This window comes from Coregonus lavaretus (genome assembly GCF_964263955.1).
Source record: "Coregonus lavaretus genome assembly, chromosome: 18".
Lineage (NCBI taxonomy): Eukaryota > Metazoa > Chordata > Actinopteri > Salmoniformes > Salmonidae > Coregonus > Coregonus lavaretus.
Genome location: NC_140005.1, coordinates 4,706,910 through 4,734,179, shown reverse-complemented (window position 1 = coordinate 4,734,179; position 27,270 = coordinate 4,706,910). Strand labels below are relative to the sequence as shown.

The 27,270-nt window shown below is 44.2% G+C and overlaps 2 protein-coding genes across 2 annotated transcripts in view; both read left to right on the top strand.

Annotated features, from left to right (window-relative positions):
• LOC311145295 (fibulin-5-like) overlaps window positions 1-22,664 on the top strand; it is a gene marked incomplete at its 5' end in the record, with an annotated part of 29,100 nt that extends 6,436 nt beyond the window's left edge. The window contains 6 exons of the mRNA XM_084181529.1: window positions 512-628; window positions 3,028-3,144; window positions 3,516-3,638; window positions 4,297-4,423; window positions 9,644-9,842; window positions 20,688-22,664. Coding sequence (XP_084037655.1) covers window positions 512-628; window positions 3,028-3,144; window positions 3,516-3,638; window positions 4,297-4,423; window positions 9,644-9,842; window positions 20,688-20,849 — 845 coding nt within the window. The 3' untranslated portion in view covers window positions 20,850-22,664. The remainder of the gene's footprint in view (window positions 1-511; window positions 629-3,027; window positions 3,145-3,515; window positions 3,639-4,296; window positions 4,424-9,643; window positions 9,843-20,687) is intronic.
• A 3,508-nt stretch (window positions 22,665-26,172) lies between these two features.
• The window catches only part of LOC311145294 (tandem C2 domains nuclear protein-like), a gene marked incomplete at both ends in the record, with an annotated part of 34,429 nt that continues 33,331 nt past the window's right edge, over window positions 26,173-27,270 (top strand). The window contains 2 exons of the mRNA XM_084181528.1: window positions 26,173-26,236; window positions 27,062-27,238. Of these exons, the coding sequence (XP_084037654.1) occupies window positions 26,173-26,236; window positions 27,062-27,238 (241 nt within the window). The remainder of the gene's footprint in view (window positions 26,237-27,061; window positions 27,239-27,270) is intronic.

Sequence of the window (27,270 nt, the reverse complement as noted above, 5' to 3'; positions counted from 1 at the left end):
TTCGTAGTTGATATGTGGCCCTTTTTTTTCCATATCGTCCTCCCACTATAATAATAATAATAATATGCCATTTAGCAGACACTTTTATCCAAAGCGACTTACAGTCATGTGTGCATACATTTTTAACGTATGGGTGGTCCCGGGGATCAAACCCACTACCCTGGCGTTACAAGCGCCGTGCTCTACCAATTGAGCTACAGAGGACCACTCTTGAATAATCCACGGATGTGGCACAGACTTGCCATTCTACTTTGAAAGGTTTTTCTTGGTATGATCCCACGACATTTTGAGCTAGCTAGCTAATGTTCCCAAAACGGCAAGAACGCCACAACGGAAGTCCTCCACAAAACAGAACGTTCAGACATTTGTTTTGTTTTCTGGGTTCTTAAATAAGGTGAATATGTCTAATAGTTGTTTTTTTGCTGTGTCAAACTTTGCTTCCCCCTGATTGTTCCACGTCTCTTTGTGTTTCCAGACATTGATTGTTTAACTTCCACCTCTCTGTGTCCAGATATTGATGAGTGCCGCTATGGGTACTGCCAGCAGCTGTGCGCCAACGTGCCAGGCTCCTACTCCTGCTCCTGTAACCCTGGCTTCCTCCTCAACCCTGACAGCAGGACCTGCCAAGGTGGGCACACACACACACGTACACACTGGCATCCATGCATGCACCCATATACTCACACATACACATACACACATATACTGTGAAGGGAGTAGTACACAGCGTTGTACGAGATCTTCAGTTTCTTGGCAAGAATAGACTGACGAGTTTCAGAAGAAGGTTATTTGTTTCTGGCAATTTTGAGCCTGTAATCGAACCCACAATTGCTGAGGCTCCAGATACTCAACTAGTCTCAAGAAGGCCAGTTTTATTGCTTCTTTAATCAGCACAACAGTTTTCAGCTGTGCTAACATAATTGCAAAAGGGTTTTCTAATGATAAATTAGCCTTTTAAAATTATAAACTTGGATTAGCAACCACAACGTGCCATTGGAACACAGGACTGATGGTTGCTGATAACGGGCCTCTGTACGCCTATGTAGATATTCCATTAAAAATAAGCCGTTTCCAGCTACAATAGCCATTTACAACATTAACAATGTCTACACTGTATTTCGGATCAATTTGCTGTTATTTTAATGGACAAAAAAATTGCTTTTCTATCGAAAACAAGGACATTTATAAGTGACCCCAAACTTTTGAACAGTAGTGTATTTAATTGTAATTTTTGGTCAACGATCTACACAAAATACTCTAATGTCAAAGTGGAGGAAACATTTTAACATTTGTAAAAATGAAAAAGAAAACACTAATATATCATGATTAGATGAGTATTCAACCCCCTGAGTCAATATATGCTAGAATCACCTTTAGCAGCGATAACAGCTGTGAGTCTTTCTGGGTAAGTCTCTAAGAGCTTTCCACACCTGGATTGTGTAACATTTGCCCGTTATTATTTTCATAATTCTTCAAGCTCTGTCAAATTGGTTATTGATCATTGCTAGATAACCATTTTCAGGTCTTGCCATAGATTTTCAAGCAGATTTAAGTCAAAACTGTAACTCGGCCACTCAGGAACATTCACTGTCTTCTTGGTAAGCAACTCCAGTGTAGATTTGGCCTTGTGTTTTAGGTTATTGTCCTGCTGAAAGGTGAGTTAATCTCCCAATGTCTGGTGGAAAGCAGACTGAAGCAGGTTTACCTCTAGGATTTTGCCTGTGCTTAGCTCCATTCCGTTTCTTTTTTATCCAGAAAAACTCCCCAGTCCTTAACGATTACAATCATAACATGATGCAGCCACCACTAAGCTTGAAAATATGGAGAGTGGTACTCAGTAATGTGTTGTATTGGATTTGCCCCAAACATAACACTTTGTTTTCAGGACAAAAAGTTAATTGCTTTGAAACATTTTTTTGCAGTATTACTTCAGTGCCTTGTTGAAAACAGGATGCATGTTTTGGAATATTTGTATTCTGTACTTTTCACTCTGTCATTTAGGTTTGTTGATCCATCCTCAGTTTTCTCCTATCACAGCCTTTAAACTCTGTAACTATTTTAAAGTCACCATTGGCCTCATGGTGAAATCTATCAGCAGTTTCCTTCCTCTCCGGCAACTGAGTTAGGAAGGACACCTGTATCTTTGTTGTGACTGGGTGTATTGATACAGCATCCAAAATGTAATTAATTGATTAACTTCAACATGCTCAAAGGGATATTCAATGTCTGCTTTTTAAATGTTTACCCATCTACCAATAGGTGCCCTTCTTTGCGAGGCATTGGAAAACCTCCCTGGTCTTTGTGGTTGAATTTGTGTTTGAAATTCACTGCTCGACTGAGGGACCTTACAGATAATTGTATGTGTGGGGTACAGAGATTAAGTAGTCATTCAAAAATCATGTTAAACACTATTATTGCACACAGAGTAAGTCCATGCAACTTATTATGAGACTTGTTGAGCACATTTTTACTCCTGAACTTATTTAGGCTTGACATAACAAAGGAGTTGAATACTTCTTGACTCAAGACATTCCAGCTTTTCATTTTTTATTATTATTATTATTTTTTTTATGACATTATGGGGTATTGTGTGTAGGCCAGTGACAATACATCTCCATTTAATCAATTTAAAATGTAGGCTGTAACACAACAAAATGGGGAAAAAGTCAAGGGGTGTGAATACTTTCTGTTACTCTAACCTCCTGCTTCAACACCTGTAATCAAATCAAATCAAAAATCAAATCAAATTGTATTGGTCACATGCGCCGAATACAACAGGTGCAGACATTACAGTGAAATGCTTACTTACAGCCCTTAACCAACAGTGTATTTATTTTTTACAAAAAAAGTAAAAATAAAACAACAACAAAAAAAGTGTTGAGAGAAAAAAGAGCAGAAGTAAAATAAAGTGACAGTAGGGAGGCTATATATACAGGGGGGTACCGTTGCAGAGTCGATGTGCGGGGGCACATTGTGGTAATGTTGTAGTGAAGGTGTTACTCAAACCTCCTGCTTTCTCCTCTCTAGATGTGGATGAGTGCGAGGATAACCCCTGTACCCACGGCTGTTTCAACACCTACGGCTCCTACATGTGTAACTGTGAAGAGGGATTTGAGCTGGCTTCTGATGGGACCACGTGCAATGGTGATGACGCGAGATCAAATATGTTCCGTGTTACAGTAACCAAAGAGAAGGCTGTCCGTCCCAAATAGCACCCTATTCCCTATATAGTGCACTATGTTTGACCAGAGCGCAATGGTGCACTATATAGGGAATTTGGTGCCATTTGGAACGCACAAAATTGTTGAAGTGCGACAGATAAAGGAGGTCTATCCTAGTGATCCATAACGATCCAAATCATTATTTTACATCTAGCTATGGTTCAGTCATTATTTGTGCACCTCCTTTACACTTTGAACTGTAATTCTTGGGCAATACTGTAATGACAGTGATGACTATTATGTGATGTACTGTGGTGTTATGTGATAACTACTAATGCTGAGTATCACCTGTAGATTTGGACGAGTGTGGTTTCTCTGAGTTTCTGTGCCAGCACAACTGCGTAAACACACCTGGCTCCTTCCAGTGTCACTGCCCAGGGGGATACTACATTTATGAGGATGGGAGGAGCTGTGAAGGTAATAATCTGTCGGCATGACAGGAGACTGACTTACTGGGTGAATCTCAAGATACTTTTCCTTGCTTCCTCTCTCCTCGCTTCTTACTCAAAATGTCAGAGGAAACTGAGGATCTTCTCTCCAATTCTGTCCTCGTTTACCTCTGGCATTTTTAAGAAGGACGTGAGGAGAATACTTTTTAGATTCACCCTGGGACTAACTTTACCATAACCTTTCTAGATAGGACTAGATAGATGTAAACCTACAGGAGGGTATCTCTCCAGGAACAGGGTTGGAGAGCCCTGGACTAGATAGATGTAAACCTACAGGAGGGTATCTCTCCAGGAACAGGGTTGGAGAGCCCTGGACTAGATAGATGTAAACCTACAGGAGGGTATCTCTCCAGGAACAGGGTTGGAGAGCCCTGGACTAGATAGATGTAAACCTACAGGAGGGTATCTCTCCAGGAACAGGGTTGAAGAGCCCTGGACTAGATAGATGTAAACCTACAGGAGGGTATCTCTCCAGGAACAGGGTTGGAGAGCCCTTTTATTATAGTATACCAAAGCTAATTGCTTGTTTGTTTGTGTAATAATAATATTTGTAAATTGTTATAATGGATGATGTTGCCGATGTTGTTGTCTAACTGACGTGAATTGTTGTGTGTTTGATTTTGAAGATATCAATGAATGTGAGACTGGTAACAACACGTGTAGAACAGCACAAGTATGTTTCAATTTCCAGGGAGGCTATACATGCTTGGATCCGCTAAAATGTGATCCACCGTACGTTGAACTCAGTGACAAGTGAGTGCACTCAATACTATTTCTCTCTAAGGACTGTGTTTCATATATGTCTAGTCAATACCTCTCATCTCTCATTATAATGATTATAACTTAAAAAATTGTATTACCACCTTTATGAAATCAGAAGTTTTTTAAGTGATACACTACTTGACCAAAAGTATGTGGACACCTGCTCGTCAAACATCTCATTCCAAAATCATGGGCATTAATATGGAGTTGGTCCCCCCTTTGCTGCTATAACAGCCTCCACTCTTCTGGGAAGGCATGACTGTACGTCGCTTTGGATAAAAGCGTCTGCTAAATGGCATATTATAATTTATTGTAAGGCTTTCCACTAGATGTTGGAACATGCTGTGGGGACTTGCTTCCATTCAGCCACAAGAGCATTAGTGAGGTCGGGCACTGATGTTGGGCGATTACGCCTGGCTCGCGGTCTGCGATCCAATTCATCCCAAAGGTGTTCGATGGGGTTGAGGTCAGGGCTCTGTGCAGGCCAATCAAGTTCTTCCACACCGATCTCAACAAACCATTTCTGTATGGACCTCGCTTTGTGCACGGGGGCATTCTCATGCTGAAACAGGAAAGGGCCTTCCCCAAACTGTTACCACAAATTTGGAAGCACAGAATCATCTAGAATGTCATTGTATGCTGTAGCATTAATGTTTCCCTTCACTGGAACTAAGAGGCCTAGCCCGAACCATGAAAAACAGCCCCAGACCATTGTTCCTCCTCCACCAAACTTTACAGTTGGCACTATGCATTCGGGCAGGTAGCGTTCTCCTGGCATCCGCCAAACCCAGATTTGTAAGTCGGACTGCCAGATGGTGAAGCGTGATTCATCACTCAGGAGAGCGCGTTTCCACTGCTCCAGAGTCCAATGGCAGCAAGCTTTACACCACTCCAGCCAACGCTTGGCATTGCCCATGGTGATCTTTTGGCTTGTGTGCGGCTGCCATGGAAACCCATTTCATGAAGCTGCCAACGAACAGTTCTTGTGCTGACATTGCTTCAAGAGGCAATTTGGAACTCGGTAGTGAGTGTTGCAACCGAGGACAGAAGATATGACTGTGTGCTCGATTTTATACACCTGTCAGCAACGGGTGTGGGCTGAAATAGCAGAATTCACTCATTTGAAGGGGTGTCCACATACTTTTGTATATATATCGTGTGTGTCTGTCAGTAACCAGGTTTCCGTCCCACCTTTTTAATGCGAGTAAAGTCCAGTGGATAAAAAATGTCACGACAGGCTTGATGGAAACAGCTAATTTGTCGGTGAACTTTTCCAAATGTCGACAAATAAAAATACACTACAAAAAGGTGGGATCTTTTTGTGTCCGCAAAATTAGTTATGTGAGAAATGGTGGTGGAAACGCCTTTTTATGTGCAAATATTGACATAATTACTATCATATCGAAGTAAAGTTGGAGTCACGTGATGACATGTTGTGTGGTCCTCCCACTACGACTCGGGAAAGCATGCAGTTCATTAGCCTACAGATTAAATACATTTTGATGAACTTCACAGGGTGGTGAAAGTACACGGTGATGAGTTTGATGCTCCTTTCCCAATACATATCGAGGGTCTTATTCTGGTGACATGATGATCGATGTTTGGCTGGCGTTTGACAAATAAAAAATAATCTAGCTCTTTTGTCCATTATAATCTCATCATGTAGGCTATACCCACACACGGGCCAAGAACATTCGCTATATACCCCTTTTTTTTGTGTAAAATGTGATGGAAACCCATTTAACTTGTATTATTTATTCGGTATATGGGAATTTTAACCACATACGTTTTTTTTTATGCACACTGCGTCATCATGCACATCCTTTTATCCGCAACAATTACATTTGATGGTGGGAAAACGCTAATAGTTTTGCAGATGTTTTTATTATTCGGATGGAAATCTGTCGCCAATTGGATGGAAACCTAGTTAGTGATCATGAGTTATACTTCTGATGTTTAGGTGTATATACAGTATCAGTCAAAAGTTTGGACACACCGACTCAATCCAGGGTTTTTCTTTATTTTTTACTATTTTCTACATTGTAGAATAATAGTGAAGACATCAAAACTATGAAATAACACAGTGAATCATGTAGTAACCCAAAAAAAGTGTTAAACAAATCAAAATATATTTTATATTTGAGATTCTTCAAAGTAGCTGATGACAGCTTTGCACACTCTTGGCATTCTCTCAACCAGCTTCATGAGGTAGTCACCTGGAACGCATTTCAATTAACAGGTGTGCCTTCTTAAAAGTGAATTTGTGGAATTTCTTTCCTTCTTAATGTGTTTGAGCCAATCAGTTGCGTAGTGACAAGGTAGGGGTGGTATACAGAAGATAGCCTTATTTGGTAAAAGAAACGACAGTCCATCATTACTTTAAGACATGAAGGTCAGTCAATCCGGAAAATGTCTTCTTCAAGAGCAGTCGCAAAAACCTTCAAGCGCTATGATGAAACTGGCTCTCATGAAGACCGCCACAGGACAGGAAGACCCAGAGTTACCTCTGCTGCAGAGGATAAGTTCATTACAGTTACCAGCCTCAGAAATCGGCAATTAACTGCACCTCAGATTGCAGCCCAAATAAATGCTTCACAGAGTTCAAGTAACAGACACATCTCAATATCAACTGTTCAGAGGAGACGGCGTGAATCAGGCCTTCATGGTCGAATTGCTGCAAAGAAACCACTACTAAAGTACACCAATAAGAAGAAGAGACTTGCTTGGGCCAAGAAACACGAGCAATGGACATAGACCGGTGGAAATCTGTCCTTTGGTCTGATGAGTCCAAATCTGAGATTTTTGGTTCCAACCACTGTGTCTTTGTGAGTAGGTGAATGGATGATCTCCGCATGTGTGGTTCCCACCGTGAAGCATGGAGGAGGAGGTGTGATGCTGCTTTGCTGGTGACACTGTCTGTGATTTATTTAGAATTCAAGGCACACTTAACCAGCATGGCTACCACAGCATTCTGCAGCGATACGCCATCCCATCTGGTCTGCACTTAGTGGGACTATCATTTGTTTTTCAACAGGACAGGGCTATTTAACCAAGAAGAAGAGTGATGGAGTGCTGCGTCAGATGACCTGGCCTCCACAATCACCCGACCTCAACCCAATTGAGATGCTTTGGGATGAGTTGGATCGCAGAGTGAAGATAAAGCAGCCAACAAGTGCTCAGAATATGTGGGAACTCCTTCAAGACTGTTGGAAAAGCATTCCAGGTGACTACCTCATGAAGCTGGTTGAAAGAATGCCAAGAGTGTGCAAAGCTGTCATCAATACAAAGGGTGGCTACTTTGAAGAATCTAAAATATAACACACAGTGGTTTGCGAATGTATTCACCCCCCTTGGCATTTTTCCTATTTTGTTGCCTTACAACCTGGAATTAAAATGGATTTTTGGGGGGTTTGTATCATTTGATTTACACAACATGCCTACCACTTTGAAGATGAAAAATATGTTTTATTGTGAAACAAACAAGAAATAAGACAAAAAAACAGAACTTGAGCGTGCATAACTATTCACCCCCCCAAAGTCAATACTTTGTAGAGCAACCTTTTGCAGCAATTACAGCTGCAGGTCTCTTGGGGTATGTCTCTATAAGCTTGGCACATCTAGCCACTGGGATTTCTGCCCATTCTTCAAAGCAAAACTGCTCCAGCTCCTTCAAGTTGGATAGGTTCCGATGGTGTACAGCAATCTATAAGTCATACCACAGATTCTCAATTGGATTGAGGTCTGGGCTTTGACTAGGCCATTCCAAGACATTTAAATGTTTCCCCTTAAACCACTCAAGTGTTGCTTTAGCAGTATGCTTAGGGTCATTGTCCTGCTGGAAGGTGAACCTCTGTCCCAGTCTCAAATCTCTGGAAGACTGAAACAGGTTTCCCTCAAGACTTTCCCTGTATTTAGCACCATCCATCATTCCTTCAATTCTGACCAGTTTTCCAGTCCCTGCCAATGAAAAACATCCCCACAGCATGATGCTGCCACCACCATGCTTTACTGTGGGGATGGTGTTCTCGGGGTGATGAGAGGTGTTGGGTTTGCGCCAGACATAGCGTTTTCCTTGATGGCCAAAAAGCTCAATTTTAGTCTCATCTGACCAGAGTACCTTCTTCCATATGTTTGGGGAGTCTCCCACATGCCTTTTGGCGAACACCAAACGTGTTTGCTTATTTATTTCTTTAAGCAGAGTGTACGGCTTAAAGTGGTCCTATGGGCAAATACTCCAATCTCCACTGTGGAGCTTTGCAGCTATTTCAGGGTTATCTTTGGTCTCTTTGTTGCCTCTCTGATTAATGCCCTTCTTGCCTGGTCCATGAGTTTTGGTGTGCGGCCCTCTCTTGGTAGGTTTGTTGTGGTGCCATATTCTTTCCATGTTTTAATAATGGATTTAATAGTGCTCTGAGGGATGTTCAAAGTTGCGGATATTTTTTTATAACCCAACCCTGATCTGTACTTCTCCACAACTTTGTCCCTGACCTGTTTGGAGAGTTCCTTGGTCTTCATGGTGCCGCTTGCTTGGTGGTGCCCCTTGCTTAGTGGTGTTGCAGACTCTGGGGCCTTTCAGAACAGGTGTATATATACTGAGATCATGTGACACTTAGATTGCACACAGTTGGACTTTATTTAACTAATTATGTGACTTCTGAAGGTAATGGGTTGCACCAGATCTTATTTAGGGGCTTCATAGCAAAGGGGGTGAATACATATGCATGCACCACTTTTCCGTTATTTATTTTTTAGAATTTTTTGAAACTAGTCAGTTTTTTTCATTTCACTTCACCAATTTGGACTATTTTGTGTATGTCCATTACATGAAATCCAAATAAAAATCAATTTAAATTACAGGTTGTAATGCAACAAAATAGGAAAAACGCCAAGGGGGATGAATAATTTTGCAAGGCACTGTATATTTTGATTTGTTTAACACTTTTTTGGTTACTACATGATTCCATATGTGTAATTTCATAATGTTGATGCCTTCACTATTATTCTACAATGTAGAAAATAGTAAAAATAAAGAAAAAACTTTGAATGAGTAGGTGTGTCCAAACTTTTGACTGGTACTGTATATAAAACACAGGCAAATCTAATAAATTAATATTTTAATGTTTTCATTTTAGGTGATCTTAAAAGTACCTACTATACTGTCATATATTAACCTTAAAATAACCAAGCTTCAAATGTTTTTTTTCTCACCAGTCAGTGTATGTGTAGTGCTGAGAACCCAGCCTGTAGAGACAGGCCCTTCACCATCCTGTACCGCCACATGGACCTGTCCTCAGGCCGCGGTGTCCCAGCAGACATCTTCCAGATGCAGGCCACCACGCGATACCCCGGAGCTTTCTATATCTTCCAGATCAAAGGACCGGGCAACGAGGGACGAGAGTTCTACATGAGGGTGAGAGAGGGAGGGAGGGAGGGAGGAGAGTTCTACATGAGGGTGAGGGAGGGAGGAGAGTTCTACATGAGGGAGGGAGGGAGGGAGGGAGGAGAGTTCTACATTAGGGTGAGGGAGGGAGGGAGGAGAGTTCTACATTAGGGTGAGGGAGGGAGGGAGGGAGGGAGGAGAGTTATACATGAGGGTGAGGGAGGGAGGGAGGAGAGTTCTACATGAGGAAGGGAGGGAGGAGAGTTCTACATGAGGGTGAGGGAGAGAGGGAGGAGAGTTCTACATGAGGGTGAGGGAGGGAGGGAGGAGAGTTCTACATGAGGAAGGGGAGGGAGGGAGGAGAGTTCTACATTAGGAGGGAGGGAGGGAGGGAGGGAGGAGAGTTCTACATTAGGGTGAGGGAGGAGGGAGGAGAGTTCTACATGAGGGAGGGAGGGAGGGAGGAGAGTTCTACATTAGGGTGAGGGAGGGAGGGAGGAGAGTTCTACATGAGGGTGAGGGAGGGAGGGGAGGGAGGAGAGTTCTACATGAGTGTGAGGGAGGGAGGGAGGAGAGTTCTACATGAGGGTGAGAGAGGGAGGGAGGAGAGTTCTACATGAGGGAGGAGGAGGGAGGGGAGGGGAGGGAGGAGAGTTCTACATGAGGGTGAGGGAGGGAGGGAGGAGAGTTCTACATGAGGGAGGGAGGCAGGGAGGGAGGAGAGTTCTACATTAGGGTGAGGGAGGGAGGGAGGAGAGTTCTACATGAGGGTGAGGGAGGGAGGGAGGAGAGTTCTACATGAGGGTGAGGGAGGGAGGGAGGAGAGTTCTACATTAGGGTGAGGGAGGGAGGGAGGAGAGTTCTACATGAGGGTGAGGGAGGGAGGGAGGAGAGTTCTACATGAGGGAGGGAGGGAGGAGAGTTCTACATTAGGGTGAGGGAGGGAGGGAGGAGAGTTCTACATGAGGGTGAGAGAGGGAGGGAGGAGAGTTCTACATGAGGGTGAGAGAGGGAGGGAGGAGAGTTCTACATGAGGGTGAGGGAGGGAGGGAGGAGAGATCTACATGAGGGAGGGAGGGAGGGAGGGAGGAGAGTTCTACATTAGGGTGAGGGAGGGAGGGAGGAGAGTTCTACATGAGGGTGAGGGAGGGAGGGAGGGAGGGAGGGAGGGAGGGAGGGAGGAGAGTTCTACATGAGAGAGGGAGGGAGGAGAGTTCTACATGAGGGAGGGAGGGAGGAGAGTTCTACATGAGGGTGAGGGAGGGAGGGAGGAGAGTTCTACATTAGGGTGAGGGAGGGAGGGAGGAGAGTTCTACATGAGGGTGAGGGAGGGAGGGAGGAGAGTTCTACATGAGGGTGAGGGAGGGAGGGAGGGAGGGAGGGAGGGAGGGAGGGAGGGAGGGAGGGAGGAGAGTTCTACATTAGGGTGAGGGAGGGAGGGAGGAGAGTTCTACATGAGGGAGGGAGGGAGGGAGGGAGGAGAGTTCTACATGAGGGTGAGGGAGGGAGGGATGGAGGGAGGGAGGAGAGTTCTACATGAGGGTGAGAGAGGGAGGGAGGAGAGTTCTACATGAGGGTGAGGGAGAGAGGGAGGGAGGGAGGGAGGAGAGTTCTACATTAGGGTGAGGGAGGGAGGGAGGAGAGTTCTACATGAGGGAGGGAGGGAGGAGAGTTCTACATTAGGGTGAGGGAGGGAGGGAGGAGAGTTCTACATGAGGGTGAGGGAGGGAGGGAGGGAGGGAGGAGAGTTCTACATGAGGGTGAGGGAGGGAGGGAGGAGAGTTCTACATGAGGGTGAGAGAGGGAGGGAGGAGAGTTCTACATGAGGGAGGGAGGGAGGGAGGAGAGTTCTACATGAGGGTGAGGGAGGGAGGGAGGAGAGTTCTACATGAGGGAGGGAGGGAGGGAGGGAGGGAGGAGAGTTCTACATTAGGGTGAGGGAGGGAGGGAGGAGAGTTCTACATGAGGGTGAGGGAGGGAGGGAGGAGAGTTCTACATGAGGGTGAGGGAGGGAGGGAGGAGAGTTCTACATGAGGGAGGGAGGGAGGGAGGGAGGAGAGTTCTACATTAGGGTGAGGGAGGGAGGGAGGGAGGGAGGAGAGTTCTACATGAGGGTGAGAGAGGGAGGGAGTGGAGTTCTACATGAGGGTGAGAGAGGGAGGGAGGAGAGTTCTACATGAGGGTGAGGGAGGGAGGGAGGAGAGTTCTACATGAGGGAGGGAGGGAGGGAGGGAGGAGAGTTCTACATTAGGGGTGAGGGAGGGAGGGAGGAGAGTTCTACATGAGGGTGAGGGAGGGAGGGAGGGAGGGAGGGAGGGAGGGAGGGAGGGAGGGAGGGAGGAGAGTTCTACATGAGAGAGGGAGGGAGGAGAGTTCTACATGAGGGAGGGAGGGAGGAGAGTTCTACATGAGGGTGAGGGAGGGAGGGAGGAGAGTTCTACATGAGGGAGGGAGGGAGGGAGGAGAGTTCTACATTAGGGTGAGGGAGGGAGGGAGGAGAGTTCTACATGAGGGTGAGAGAGGGAGGGAGTGGAGTTCTACATGAGGGTGAGAGAGGGAGGGAGGAGAGTTCTACATGAGGGTGAGGGAGGGAGGGAGGAGAGTTCTACATGAGGGAGGGAGGGAGGGAGGGAGGAGAGTTCTACATTAGGGTGAGGGAGGGAGGGAGGAGAGTTCTACATGAGGGTGAGGGAGGGAGGGAGGAGAGTTCTACATGAGGGTGAGGGAGGGAGGGAGGAGAGTTCTACATGAGGGAGGGAGGGAGGGAGGGAGGAGAGTTCTACATGAGGGTGAGGGAGGGAGGGATGGAGGGAGGGAGGAGAGGAGAGTTCTACATGAGGGAGGGAGGGAGGGAGGGAGGAGAGTTCTACATGAGGGTGAGGGAGGGAGGGAGGAGAGTTCTACATGAGGGTGAGGGAGGGAGGGAGGGAGGGAGGGAGGAGAGTTCTATATGAGGGTGAGAGAGGGAGGGAGGAGAGTTATACATGAGGGAGGGAGGGAGGAGAGTTCTACATGAGGGTGAGGGAGGGAGGGAGGAGAGTTCTACATGAGGGTGAGGGAGGGAGGGAGGGAGGGAGGGACGAGAGTTTTACATGAGGGAGGGAGGGAGGGAGGAGAGTTCTACATTAGGGTGAGGGAGGGAGGGAGAGAGATGAAGGTGAGGGAGGGAGAGAGAGTGAGATCTACACGAGGGTGAGTAAGAGAGAGAGAGAGAGGGAGGGAAGGAAGGAGTTCTACATGATGGTGGTAGTAGAGTAGTGGCCTGAGGACACACACTTAAAGTGTTGTGAAATCTGTTGTGAAATGTGATGTAATGTTTTTGCATAACTGCCTTAATTTTGCTGGACCCCAGGAAGAGTAGCTGCTGCCTTGGCAGGAACTAATGGGGATCCATAATAAACCCCTGGAAGAGTAGCTGTTGCCTTGGCAGGAACTAATGGGGATCCAAAATAAACCCCAGGAAGAGTAGCTGCTGCCTTGGCAGGAACTAATGGGGATCCATAATAAACCCCAGGAAGAGTAGCTGCTGCCTTGGCAGGAACTAATGGGGATCCAAAATAAACCCCAGGAAGAGTAGCTGCTGCCTTGGCAGGAACTAAATGGGGATCCATAATAAACACCAGGAAGAGTAGCTGCTGCCTTGGCAGGAACTAATGGGGATCCATAATAAACCCCAGGGAGAGTAGCTGCTGCCTTGGCAGGAACTAATGGGGATCCATAATAAACCCCAGGAAGAGTAGCTGCTGCCTTGGCAGGAACTAATGGGGATCCATAATAAACCCCAGGAAGAGTAGCTGCTGCCTTGGCAGGAACTAATGGGGATCCAAAATAAACCCCAGGAAGAGTAGCTGCTGCCTTGGCAGGAACTAATGGGGATCCATAATAAACCCCAGGAAGAGTAGCTGCTGCCTTGGCAGGAACTAATGGGGATCCAAAATAAACCCCAGGAAGAGTAGCTGCTGCCTTGGCAGGAACTAATGGGGATCCATAATAAACCCCAGGAAGAGTACCTGCTGCCTTGGCAGGAACTAATGGGGATCCATAATAAACCCCAGGAAGAGTAGCTGCTGCCTTGGCAGGAACTAATGGGGATCCATAATAAACACCAGGAAGAGTAGCTGCTGCCTTGGCAGGAACTAATGGGGATCCAAAATAAACCCCAGGAAGAGTAGCTGCTGCCTTGGCAGGAACTAATGGGGATCCATAATAAACCCCAGGAAGAGTAGCTGCTGCCTTGGCAGGAACTAATGGGGATCCAAAATAAACCCCAGGAAGAGTAGCTGCTGCCTTGGCAGGAACTAATGGGGATCCAAAATAAACCCCAGGAAGAGTAGCTGCTGCCTTGGCAGGAACTAATGGGGATCCATAATAAACCCCAGGAAGAGTACCTGCTGCCTTGGCAGGAACTAATGGGGATCCATAATAAACCCCAGGAAGAGTAGCTGCTGCCTTGGCAGGAACTAATGGGGATCCAAAATAAATACTAATACAAATCAGGCCTGAGGACAACAATAAACAGATAATGATGTAACTCTGTTTGCAGTGTGTAGTTCGCGATAGAATGGCGCCACCTGTTGGATAAGTCGGAGAATGATTAAGATGCTCTCAGGAGTTTCATCATTCGTTATCAGCCTTTTTAAACTAATACCAGCAGGATACTTACAGACTATTTTGGGGGGGATATACAGAACAGAACACAAAGTAATCTGCAACACTGTTGGACATAACTGTTACCTTGTCACAACACAACTGATTGGCTCAAATGCATTAAGAAGGAAATAAATTCCACAAATTAACTTTTACACAAGGCACACCTGTTAATTGAAATGCATTCCAGGTGACTACCTCATGAAGCTGGTTGAGAGAATGCCAAGAGTGTGCAACCCTGTCATCAAGGCAAAGGGTGGCTATTTGAAGAACCTCAAATCTCAAATATATTTTGATTTGTTTAACACTTTTTTGGTTACTACATGATTCCATATGTGTTATTTCATAGTTTATGTCTTCACTATTATTCTACAACGTAGAAAATATTAAAAGTAAAGAAAAACCCTTGAATGAGTAGGTGTTCTAAAACTTTTGACCAGTAGTGTATATACCATTTTTGCAAATGTATGAAATATATAAAACTTAAATATTACATTTACATAAGTATTCAGACCCTTTTACTCAGTACATTGTTGAAGCACCTTTGGCAGAGATTACAGCCTTGAGTCTTCTTGGGTATGACGCTACAAGCTTGGCACACCTGTATTTGTGGAGTTTCTCCCATTCTTCTCTGCAGATCCTCTCAAGCTCTGTCGGGTTGGATGGGGAGCGTTGCTGCACAGCTATTTTCATGTCCCTCCAGAGATGTTCGATTGGGTTAAAGTCCGGGCTCTGGCTGGGCCACTCAAGGACATTCAGAGACTTGTCCCGAAGCCACTCCTGCGTTGTCTTAACTGTGTGCTTAGGGTCGTGGTCCTGTTGGAAGGTGAACCTTCGCCCCAGTCTGAGGTCCTGAGCGCTCTGGAGCAGGTTTTAATCAAGGATCTCTCTGTACTTTGCTCCGTTCATCTTTCCCTCGATCCTGACTAGTCTTTCTTCTTTTGACTGGTACTGTGTATATATACAACTATACATCAGAAGTATCACGTCAACTCATGATCACTAACTATGTTTCCATCCAATTGGCGACAGATTTCCATGCGGGAAAAAAAAATCTGCAAAACTATTAGCGTTTTCCCACCGGAGATGTTTCTATCAAATGTAATTGTTGCGGATAAAAGGATGTTCATGATGACGCAGTGTGCATGAACATAACTTCTGTGGTTAAATTCCCATATACCGAATAAATAATACAAGTTAAATGGGTTTCCATCATATTTTACACTCTACTGATGGTTTTGTGCAACAACAAAAAAAAGAGGTACACTACCGTTCAAAAGTTTGGGGTCACTTAGAAATGTCCTTGTTTTCGAAAGAAAAGCAATTTTTTTGTCCATTAAAATAACATCAAATCTATCAGAAATACAGTGTAGACATTGTTAATGTTGTAAATAGCTATTGTAGCTGGAAACGGCTGATTTTTTATGGTATATCTACATAGGCGTACAGAGGCCCATTATCAGCAACCATCAGTCCTGTGTTCCAATGGTACGTTGTGTTTGCTAATCAAAGTTTATCATTTTAAAAGGCTAGTTGATCATTAGAAAACCCTTTTGCAATTATGTTAGCACAGCTGAAAACTGTTGTGCTGATTAAAGAAGCAATAAAACTGGCCTTCTTGAGACTAGTCGAGTATCTGGAGCATCAGCAATTGTGGGTTCGATTACAGGCTCAAAATGGCCAGAAACAAATAACTTTCTTCTGAAACTCGTCAGTCTATTCTTGTTCTGAGAAATGAAGGCTATTCCATGCGAGAAATTGCCAAGAAACTGAAGATCTCGTACAACGCTGTGTACTACTCCCTTCACAGAACAGGGCAAACTGGCCCTAACCAGAATAGAAAGAGGAGTGGGAGGCCCCGGTGCACAACTGAGGAAGAGGACAAATACATTAGCGTGTCTAGATTGAGAAACAGATGCCTCACAGGTCCTCAACTGGCATCTTCATTAAATAGTACCCACAAAACACCAGTCTCAACGTCAACAGTGAAGAGGCGACTCAGGGATGGTGACCTTCTAGGCAGAGTTGCAAAGAAAAGGCCATATCTCAGACTGGCCAATAAAAAGAAAAGATGAAGATGGGCAGTCTGAGATATAGCTTTTTCTTTGTAACTCCTCCTAGAAGGTCAGCATTTTATTGCTTCTTTAATCAGCACAACAGTTTTCAGCTGCGCTAACATAATTGCAAAAGGGTTTTTCTAATGATCAATTAGCCTTCTAAAATTATCAACTTGGAATACAGGACTGATGGTTGCTGATAATGGGCCTCTGTACGCCTATGTAGATAGCTACAATAGCCATTTAAAACATTAACAATGTCTACACTGTATTTTCTCATCAATTCTATGTTATTTTAATGGACAAAAAAATTTGCTTTTCTTTCGAAAACAAGAACATTTCTAAGTGACCCCAAACTTTTGAACGGTAGTGTATATAGCGAATGTTCTTGGCCCGTGGGCTCTAGCCAACAGCTTACAGATACAGTCCGGGTATAGCCTACATGATGAGATTATTATGGACAAAAAGAGCTAGATTATTTTTTATTTGTCAAACATCGATCATCATGTCACCAGAATAAGACCCTTGATATGTATTGGGAAAGGAACATCAAACTCATCACTGTGCGCCCTGTGAAGTTCATTACATTTTACATTTTAGTCATTTAGCAGACGCTCTTATCCAGAGCGACTTACAGGAGCAATTAGGGTTAAGTGCCTTGCTCAAGGGCACATCGACAGATTTTTCACCTAGTCGGCTTGGGGATTAGAACCAGCGACCTTTCGGTTACTGGCACAACGCTCTTAACCACTAAGCTACCTGCCGTCATCATTTATTTAATCTGTAGGCTAATGAACTGCATGGTTCCATGAGTCATAGTGGGAGGACCACACAACATGTCATCACGTGACTCCAAGTTTACTTTGATATGATAATTATTATGTCAATATTTGCACATAAAAAGGCGTTTCCACCACCATTTCTCACATAATTAATTTCGCAGACACAAAAAGATCCCACTTTTTGTAGTGTATTTTTATTTGTCGACATTTGGAAAGTTCACCCGACAAATTAGCTGTTTCCATCAAGCCTGTCGTGACATTTTTTATCCACTGGACTTTACTCGCATTAAAAAGGTGGGACGGAAACGTGGTTACTGACAGACACACACTATATATATACAAAAGTATGTGGACACCCCTTCAAATGAGTGAATTCTGCTATTTCAGCCCACACCCGTTGCTGACAGGTGCATAAAATCGAGCACACAGCCATACAATCTCCATAGACAAACATTGGCAGTAGAATGGCCTTACTGAAGCGCTCAGTGACTTTCAACGTGGCACCGTCATAGGATGCCAACTATCCAACAAGTCAGTTCGTCAAATTGCTGCCCTGCTAGAGCTTCCCCCGGTCAACTGTAAGTGCTGTTATTGTGAAGTGGAAACGTCTAGGAGGAACAACGGCTCAGCCGCGAAGTGGTAGGCGACACAAACTCACAGAACGGGACCGCCGAGTGCTGAAGCACGTAGTGCGTTATAATCGTCTGTCCTCGGTTGCAACACTCACTACCGAGTTCCAAACTGCCTCTGGAAACAATGTCAGCACAATAACTGTTCGTCAGGAGCTTCATGAAATGGGTTTCCATGGCCGAGCAGCCGCACACAAGCCTAAGATCACCATGCTCAGTCGACGGACGAATCTGGGTTTGGCGGATGCCAGGAGAACGCTACCTGCCCCAATGCATAGTGCCAACTGTAAAGTTTGGTGGAGTTGAAATAATGGTCTGGGGCTGTTTTTTATGGTTCGGTCTAGGCCCCTTAGTTCCAATGAAGGGAAATCTTAAAGCTACAGCATTCTAACTTTGTGGCAACAGTTTGGGGAAGGCCATTTCCTGTTTCAGCATGACAATGCCCCCATGCACAAAGCAAGGTCCATACAGAAGTGGTTTGTCAAGATCAGTGTGGAAGAACTTGACTGGCCTGCACAGAGCCCTGACCTCAACCCCATCGAACACCTTTGATATGAATTGGAACGCCGACTGCGAGCCAGGCCTAATTGCCCAACATCAGTGCCCGATCTCACTAATGCTCTTGTGGCTGAATGGAAGCAAGTCCCCGCAGCAATGTTCCAACATCTAGTGGAAAGCCTTCCCAGAAGAGTGGAGGCTGTTATAGCAGCAAAGGGGGGACCAACTCCATATTAATGCCTATGATTTTGGAATGAGATATTCGACGAGCAGGTGTCCACATACTTTTGGTCATGTAGTGTATATATTTTTTTTACCAGGATTTTGGAAATTCTCCTGCGACCCCATTTTCATATCAGGCGACCCCACATCAGGCTGCGACCCCTAGTTTGGGAATCACTGCCATAAATCATGACTTGCATGGTGCATTGAGGAAGTGGTTAACTAAACCACTGCTATGCAGAAGGGAAGGGAAAGGTTAATATTGTCGAGTTCCTTCTATATTACCATCACACGATGGGCCTGCTAATACCAGTTTTGTGGGGAGTACCAGTCAAAAGTTTGGACACACCTACTCATTCCAGGGTTTTTCTTTATTTTTACTATTTTCTACATTGTAGAATAATAGTGAAGACATCAAAACTATGATATAACACATATGGAATCATGTAGTAACCAAAAAAGTGTTAAACAAATCAAAATATATTTTATATTTGAGATTCTTCAAAGTAGCCACCCTTTGTCTTGATGACAGCTTTGCACACTCTTGGCGTTCTCTCAACCAGCTTCATGAGGTAGTCACCTGGAATGCATTTCAATTAACAGGTGTGTCTTCTTAAAAGTTAATTTGTGGAATTTCTTTCCTTCTTAATGCGTTTGAGCCAATCAGTTGTGTTGTGACAAGGTAGGGGTGGTATACAGAAGATAGCTCTATTTGGTAAAAGACCAAATCCATATTATGGCAAGAACAGCTCAAATAAGCAAAGAGAAACGACAGTCCATCATTACTTTAAGACATGAAGGTCAGTCAATCCGGAAAATGTCAAGAACTTTGAAAGTTACTTCAAGTGCAGTCGCAAAAACCTTCAAGCGCTATGATGAAACTGGCTGATCATGAGGACCGCCACAGGACAGGAAGACCCAGTGTTACCTCTGCTGCAGAGGATAAGTTCATTACAGTTACCAGCCTCAGAAATTGCAGCCCAAATAAATGCTTCACAGAGTTCAAGTAACAGACACATCTCAACATCAACTGTTCAGAGGAGACTGCGTGAATCAGGCCTTCATGGTCGAATTGCTGCAAAGAAACCACTACTAAAGGACACCAATAAGAAGAAGAGACTTGCTTGGGCCAAGAAACATGAGCAATGGACATTAGACTGGTGGAAATCTGTCCTTTGGTCTGATGAGTCCAAATTTTAGATTTTTGGTTCCAACCACCGTGTCTTTGTGAGACGCAGATTAGGTGAACAGATGATCTCCGCATGTGTGGTTCCCACCGTGAAGCATGGAGGAGGAGGTGTGATGGTGTGGGGGTGCTCTCTGTGATTTATTTAGAATTCAAGGCACACTTAACCAGCATGACTACAACAGCATTCTGCAGCGATACGCCATCCCATCTGGTTTGGGCTTAGTGGGACAATCATTTGGTTTTCAACAGGACAATGACCCAACACACCTCCAGGCTGTGTAAGGGCTATTTTACCAAGAAGGAGAGTGATGGAGTGCTGCATTAGATGACCTGGCCTCCACAATCACCCGACCTCAACTCAATTGAGATGCTTTGGGATGAGTTGGACCGCAGAGTGAAGGAAAAGCAGCCAATAAGTGCTCAGCATATGTGGGAACTCCTTCAAGACTGTTGGAAAAGCATTCCAGGTGAAGCTCGTCGAGAGAATGCCAAGAGTGTGCAAAGCTGATTAGGTGTGTCCAAACTTTTGACTGGTACTGTAGATTAAATTACACGATGTCAAACAATCAATCTATCAGATGTATTTCTAACACCTTTTTTTACATCAACAGTTAAACTACAGTAACTACACGGCCTACAAGCAGAAACACAGTGGCCCAGATGTCTGAAGTTAGGAGCTACATTCAGCCATTAGTCCATTACGTCTGAAGTCTCTCTCTCTCTCTCTCTCTCTCTCTCTCTCTCTCTCTCTCTCTCTCTCTCTCTCTCTCTCTGTCTCTGTCTCTGTCTCTGTCTCTGTCTCTGTCTCTGTCTCTGTCTCTGTCTCTCTCTCTCTCTCTCTCTCGTTACAGCAAACCAGTAACGTGAGTGCCACTCTGGTCCTGTCTCGGCCCATCAAGGGTCCCAGGGAGCTGGTCCTGGACCTGGAGATGGTAACCGTTAACAACGTCATCAACTTCAGAGGCAGCAGTATCATACGGCTCACGATATACGTGTCTGAGCATCCTTACTGAGGCCCCTCCCCCCTGACCTCTGACCTCTGACCTCTGATTAATCACCACGTCCGGTCCAACTCTCACAAGCCCGAAGCATACCTTCCTAGATTCCTTTACTCTCCAAAATCTACCGATCTACCATCTTCCAGCAGGCAGCTCCACTCCGCTTCACTCCGTTCTATGGATGATGGGGTCTCTTTCACTACAACTATTATTACGTCTCAATAAACTGTTATAGGAGAGGGGGGGGGGGGGGGGTACCTTGCTCTCCATTTCACCACCTCCCCTCCCCACCCTGACATCCACATCAAACTGTTAATGGACTGTACATTACGACTGTCTATGCATCAGACTGTTAATGGACTGTACATTACGACTGTCTATACATCAGACTTTTAATGGACTGTACATTACGACTGTCTATACATCAGACTGTTAATGGACTGTACATTACGACTGTCTATACATCAGACTGTTACTGGACTGTACATTACGGTGCCTACCAGACTAAGGACGTATCCGCACAGAAGGGTATTTATGTTGTATTGTAAAGGCTGTCTGACTCTCTCTCTCCCCTGCTCTTTAAAAATACATATTTCCAATTACATTTACTATTAAGGTAATTGAAAGCAGTGTTGGTTGTTTACTTTTTTCAATCTTTACTAACGACATGCCAGTGGCTTTGAGTAAAGCTTTGAGTAAAGCCAGTGTGTCTATGTATGCGGATGACTCAACACTATACACGTCAGCTACTACAGCGACTGAAATCACTACAACACTTAGCAAAGAGCTGCAGTTAGCTTCAGAATGTGTGGCAAGGAATAAGTTAGTCCTAAATATTTCAAAAACTGAAAGCATTGTATTTGGGACAAATCATTTACTAAACCCTAAACCTCAACTAAATCTTGTAATGAATCATGTGGAAATTGAGCAAGTTGAAGTGACTAAACTGCTTGGAGTAACCCTGGATTGTAAACTGTCATGGTCAAAACATATTGATACAACAGTAGCTAGGATGGGTAGAAGTCTGTCCATAATAAAAATTGCTGCTCTGCATTCTTAACAGTACTATCAACAAGGCAGGTCCTACAGGTCCTAGTTTTGTCACACCTGGACTACTGTTCAGTCGTGTGGTCATGTGCCACCAAGAGGGACTTAGGAAAATTGCAATTGGCTCAGAACAGGGCATCACGGCTGGCCTTTGGATGTACACAGAGAGCTAATATTAATAATATGCATGTCAATCTCTCCTGGTTCAAAGTGGAGGAGAGATTGACTTCATCACTACTTGTATTTATGAGAGGTATTGACATGTTGAATGCACCGAGCTGTCTGTTTGAACTACTGGCGCACAGCTTGGTGGTCACCCATGCATACCCCACAAGACATGCCACCAGAGGTCTCTTCACAGTCCCCAAGTCCAGAACAGACTATGGGAGGTGCACAGTACTACATAGAGCCATGACTACATGGAACTCTATTCCACATCAGGTAACTCAAGCCAGCAGTAAAATTAGATAAAAAAACAGATACAAATACACCTTATGGAACAGCGGGGACTGTGAAGAGACACAAACATAGACACATGCATAAAAAACACACGATAACATACGCACTATACACACATGTACACATGGATTTTGTGTTATAGATATGTGGTAGTAGAGTAGAGGCCTGAGGGCACACACTTAATATGTTGTGAACTCTGTTATGAATGTATTGTAATGTTTTTAAAATGTATAACTGCCTTAATTTTGCGGGACCCCAGGAAGAGTAGCTGCTGCCTTGGCAGGAACTAATGGGGATCCATAATAAATACAAATACAAATACTGCATACTTCTATTTGTGTTATTAATGAACTCACAGTCACCTTATTTTCTGTGAAGCGTTATCCTTTAAATAAGCTGTGAACGTGAGCGTTACGATATGTGTTAGTGATGCTTTGTGTGACTATGGGCTTTTTATGTGTATCTACGGACTAAGATATGTTCAAAAAGGACCTTGACCATGGCAGTATGTTTTCTACCTACCTACCTTGACTGAACTAGCCTGGTCCCATATCTGTTTGTGCTATCATTCTAAGGAATGGCAAGGAGTGGAATATTAGCCCAAACAGACTGGTACCCAGGCTACGACTGTTCTGGTCTGGGTACACTTAGTTTCTGTCACTGTATTGGGAAAGAACAGCGCAGGGTTCTCTTCCTCCGCTACATCGGCTGGTGACTGGACGTCACTGTGTCCTAATCAAGAGCTACATCGGCTGGTGACTGGACGTCACTGTGTCCTAATCAAGAGCTACATCGGCTGGTGACTGGACGTCACTGTGTCCTAATCAAGAGCTACATCGGCTGGTGACTGGACGTCACTGTGTCCTAATCAAGAGCTACATCGGCTGGTGACTGGACGTCACTGTGTCCTAATCAAGAGCTACATCGGCTGGTGACTGGACGTCACTGTGTCCTAATCAAGAGCTACATCGGCTGGTGACTGGACGTCACTGTGTCCTAATCAAGAGCTACATCGGCTGGTGACTGGACGTCACGGTGTCCTAATCAAGAGCTACATCGGCTGGTGACTGGACGTCACTGTGTCCTAATCAAGAGCTACAGTGGGGGAAAAAAGTATTTAGTCAGCCACCAATTGTGCAAGTTCTCCCACTTAAAAAGATGAGAGAGGCCTGTAATTTTCATCATAGGTACACGTCAACTATGACAGACAAAATGAGGAAAAAAAATCCAGAAAATCACATTGTGGGATTTTTAATGAATTTATTTGCAAATTATGGTGGAAAATAAGTATTTGGTCAATAACAAAAGTTTCTCAATACTTTGTTATATACCCTTTGTTGGCAATGACACAGGTCAAACGATTTCTGTAAGTCTTCACAAGGTTTTCACACACTGTTGCTGGTATTTTGGCCCATTCCTCCATGCAGATCTCCTCTAGAGCAGTGATGTTTTGGGGCTGTCGCTGGGCAACACGGACTTTCAACTCCCTCCAAAGATTTTCTATGGGGTTGAGATCTGGAGACTGGCTAGGCCACTCCAGGACCTTGAAATGCTTCTTACGAAGCCACTCCTTCGTTGCCCGGGCGGTGTGTTTGGGATCATTGTCATGCTGAAAGACCCAGCCACGTTTCATCTTCAATGCCCTTGCTGATGGAAGGAGGTTTTCACTCAAAATCTCACGATACATGGCCCCATTCATTCTTTCCTTTACACGGATCAGTCGTCCTGGTCCCTTTGCAGAAAAACAGCCCCAAAGCATGATGTTTCCACCCCCATGCTTCACAGTAGGTATGGTGTTCTTTGGATGCAACTCAGCATTCTTTGTCCTCCAAACACGACAAGTTGAGTTTTTACCAAAAAGTTATATTTTGGTTTCATCTGACCATATGACATTCTCCCAATCCTCTTCTGGATCATCCAAATGCACTCTAGCAAACTTGAGATGGGCCTGATCATGTACTGGCTTAAGCAGGGGGACACGTCTGGCACTGCAAGATTTGAGTCCCTGGCGGCGTAGTGTGTTACTGATGGTAGGCTTTGTTACTTTGGTCCCAGCTCTCTGCAAGTCATTCACTAGGTCCCCCCGTGTGGTTCTGGAATTTTTGCTCACCGTTCTTGTGATCATTTTGACCCCACGGGGTGAGATCTTGCGTGGAGCCCCAGATCGAGGGAGATTATCAGTGGTCTTGTATGTCTTCCATTTCCTAATAATTGCTCCCACAGTTGATTTCTTCAAACCAAGCTGCTTACCTATTGCAGATTCAGTCTTCCCAGCCTGGTGCAGGTCTACAATTGTGTTTCTGGTGTCCTTTGACAGCTCTTTGGTCTTGGCCATAGTGGAGTTTGGAGTGTGACTGTTTGAGGTTGTGGACAGGTGTCTTTTATACTGATAACAAGTTCAAACAGGTGCCATTAATACAGGTAACGAGTGGAGGACAGAGGAGCCTCTTAAAGAAGAAGTTACAGGTCTGTGAGAGCCAGAAATCTTGCTTGTTTGTAGGTGACCAAATACTTATTTTCCACCATAATTTGCAAATAAATTCATTAAAAATCCTGCAATGTGATCTTCTGGAAAAATACTTCTCAATTTGTCTGTCATAGTTGACGTGTACCTATGATGAAAATTACAGGCCTCTCTCATCTTTTTAAGTGGGAGAACTTGCACAATTGGTGGCTGACTAAATACTTTTTTTCCCCACTGTACATCGGCTGGTGACTGGACGTCACTGTGTCCTAATCAAGAGTTACACATATTACATTTTGAGACAATCATTTGTCAACGGTGCCCCTCAGATGCACTACGGATTGAACAAGATACATTTCCGTCGAATATTGTCTTTTGAGTAAAACGTATGACATTAATTCTGATAATGCGTTTAATTTTGCAACGTTTGCCATGAACAAAAACAATGGTCAGTTCTGTTTTGTATTTTGTGTTTTTGTTTAAAAGTCTTTGGCAGATTTAATTCATTCCCCTTCAGTAACAACCTGTTAGTTCTACAAGTGAGCCTAGTCAGACAAAACATTGTACTAGACCTGAACGCTATATCTGGTCAAATGTATTATTGTTATATAACTGTCATGTGTATTTTGGAATAAGAACTTTATTAGTGGTCAAATGAGGTCACTTGTGATAAGGGTAGCCTAAAAAATGCACTGTACATATATAGAGAGATAAAGTTTAAGACTATTGCGTATTCTCTCTTAAGGAAGCACTTTAGAATCTCCTTGTTTATTGTTTACTTTGTTCAGAGAAGGAAGCTTGTGGTGCTATTCCGAGAATGTCTTGTTGAAGGGCATTCCCCTTGAGACCGAGAGTGTGTGTGGGAGAGAGAGAGAGAGAGAGAAAGTGTGTGGACACACCAACCAGCACTGTAGTTAAAAGGCACTAGGACCCAACACTATTCTATGGTTCCAGTGGAGGTTTACCAGAACACACAGCCTTGGAGATTTCCCACTATTCCACCTGTTCTCTAGAGAAAGATAGAAGTTCTGCTTATTCCAGGAGGGATAACCGCTTTGCAGGTATTTAGAAGTTGTTTTGTTTGGTTGATCCGGTTATTGTGATATTATAATAGATGCTTATTGTTATAGGAATCTTACTGGTACAATATTTTCTAGATATTGATCTATTCTCATCATAAGATCGACCGATAGCTGACTACTGTCTATTAATTTCACTATTCTGTGGTCAAAAAAAAAAGAGTCAGTTATAAATTAATCAGAATGTAATTATGAGAAACTGTCAGAGGTAATTTGCCTCCTGTCCAGTGATTAATGTTGCTCTCTGCTTTATTGTCGACTCTGATTGGAACCGTATCACAGCATCGCAATGGAATGCATCAAGAACTGCTGCAAAAGCTTCTTAGACAAGGACAAGGCAATCAAACAGCAAGGTAAATTGTTAACTTTACAAAAATATAAATGCAACATGTAAAGTGTTGGTCCCATGTTTCATGAGCTGAAATAAAAGATCCCAGAAATGTTTCATACGCACGAAAAGCTTATTTCTCTCACATTTTGAGCATACATTTGTTTACATCCCTGTTAGTGAGCATTTCTCCTTTGCCAAGATAATCCATCCACCTAACTGGTGTGGCATATCAAGAAGCTGATTAAACAGCATGATCATTACACAGGTGCACCTTGTGCCGGGGACAATAAAAGGCTATTCTAAAATGTGAAGTTTTGTCACACAACACAATGCCACAGATGTCTCACGTTTTGAGGGAGCATGCAATTGGCATGCTGACTGCAGGAATGTCCACCAGAGCTGTTGCCAGAGAATTGAATGTTCATTTCTCTACCATAAGCCGCCTCCAACGTCGTTTTAGAGAATTTGGCAGTACGTCCAACCGGCCTCACAACTGCAGACCACGTGTAACCACGCCAGCCCAGGACCTCCACATCCGGCTTCTTCACCTGTGGGATCGTCTGAGATCAGCCACCCGGACAGCTGATGAAACTGAGGAGTATTTCTGTCTGTAATAAAGCCCTTTTGTGGGGGAAAACGCATTCTGATTGGCTGGGCCTGGCTCCCCAGTGGGTGGGCCTATGCCCAGTCATGTGAAACCTATAGATTAGGGCCTAATTTATTTATTTCAATTGACTGATTTCCTTAAATGAACTGTAACTCAGTAAAATAATTGAAATTGTTGCGTATAGCGTTTATATTTTTGTCCAGTATATATTAACTGATCTATTCATGTCCTACTCTGTAGTGATAATGATGAAGATGCCCCCTGCCAGAGCCATCTCAGGTGACCCCAGGAAGGGTCTAGGGGTAACGGAGGACTATCTCCTCTCTAAACTCCCCCCGGGTGGGAAAGACGTTCCCTTTGTCCTCCCCACGTTCATCCAACTAGCAGGCTCACGCTACCATCCACCAGGGCTACACAGTATGTACCAATCAACCAACCAATCAATGTCT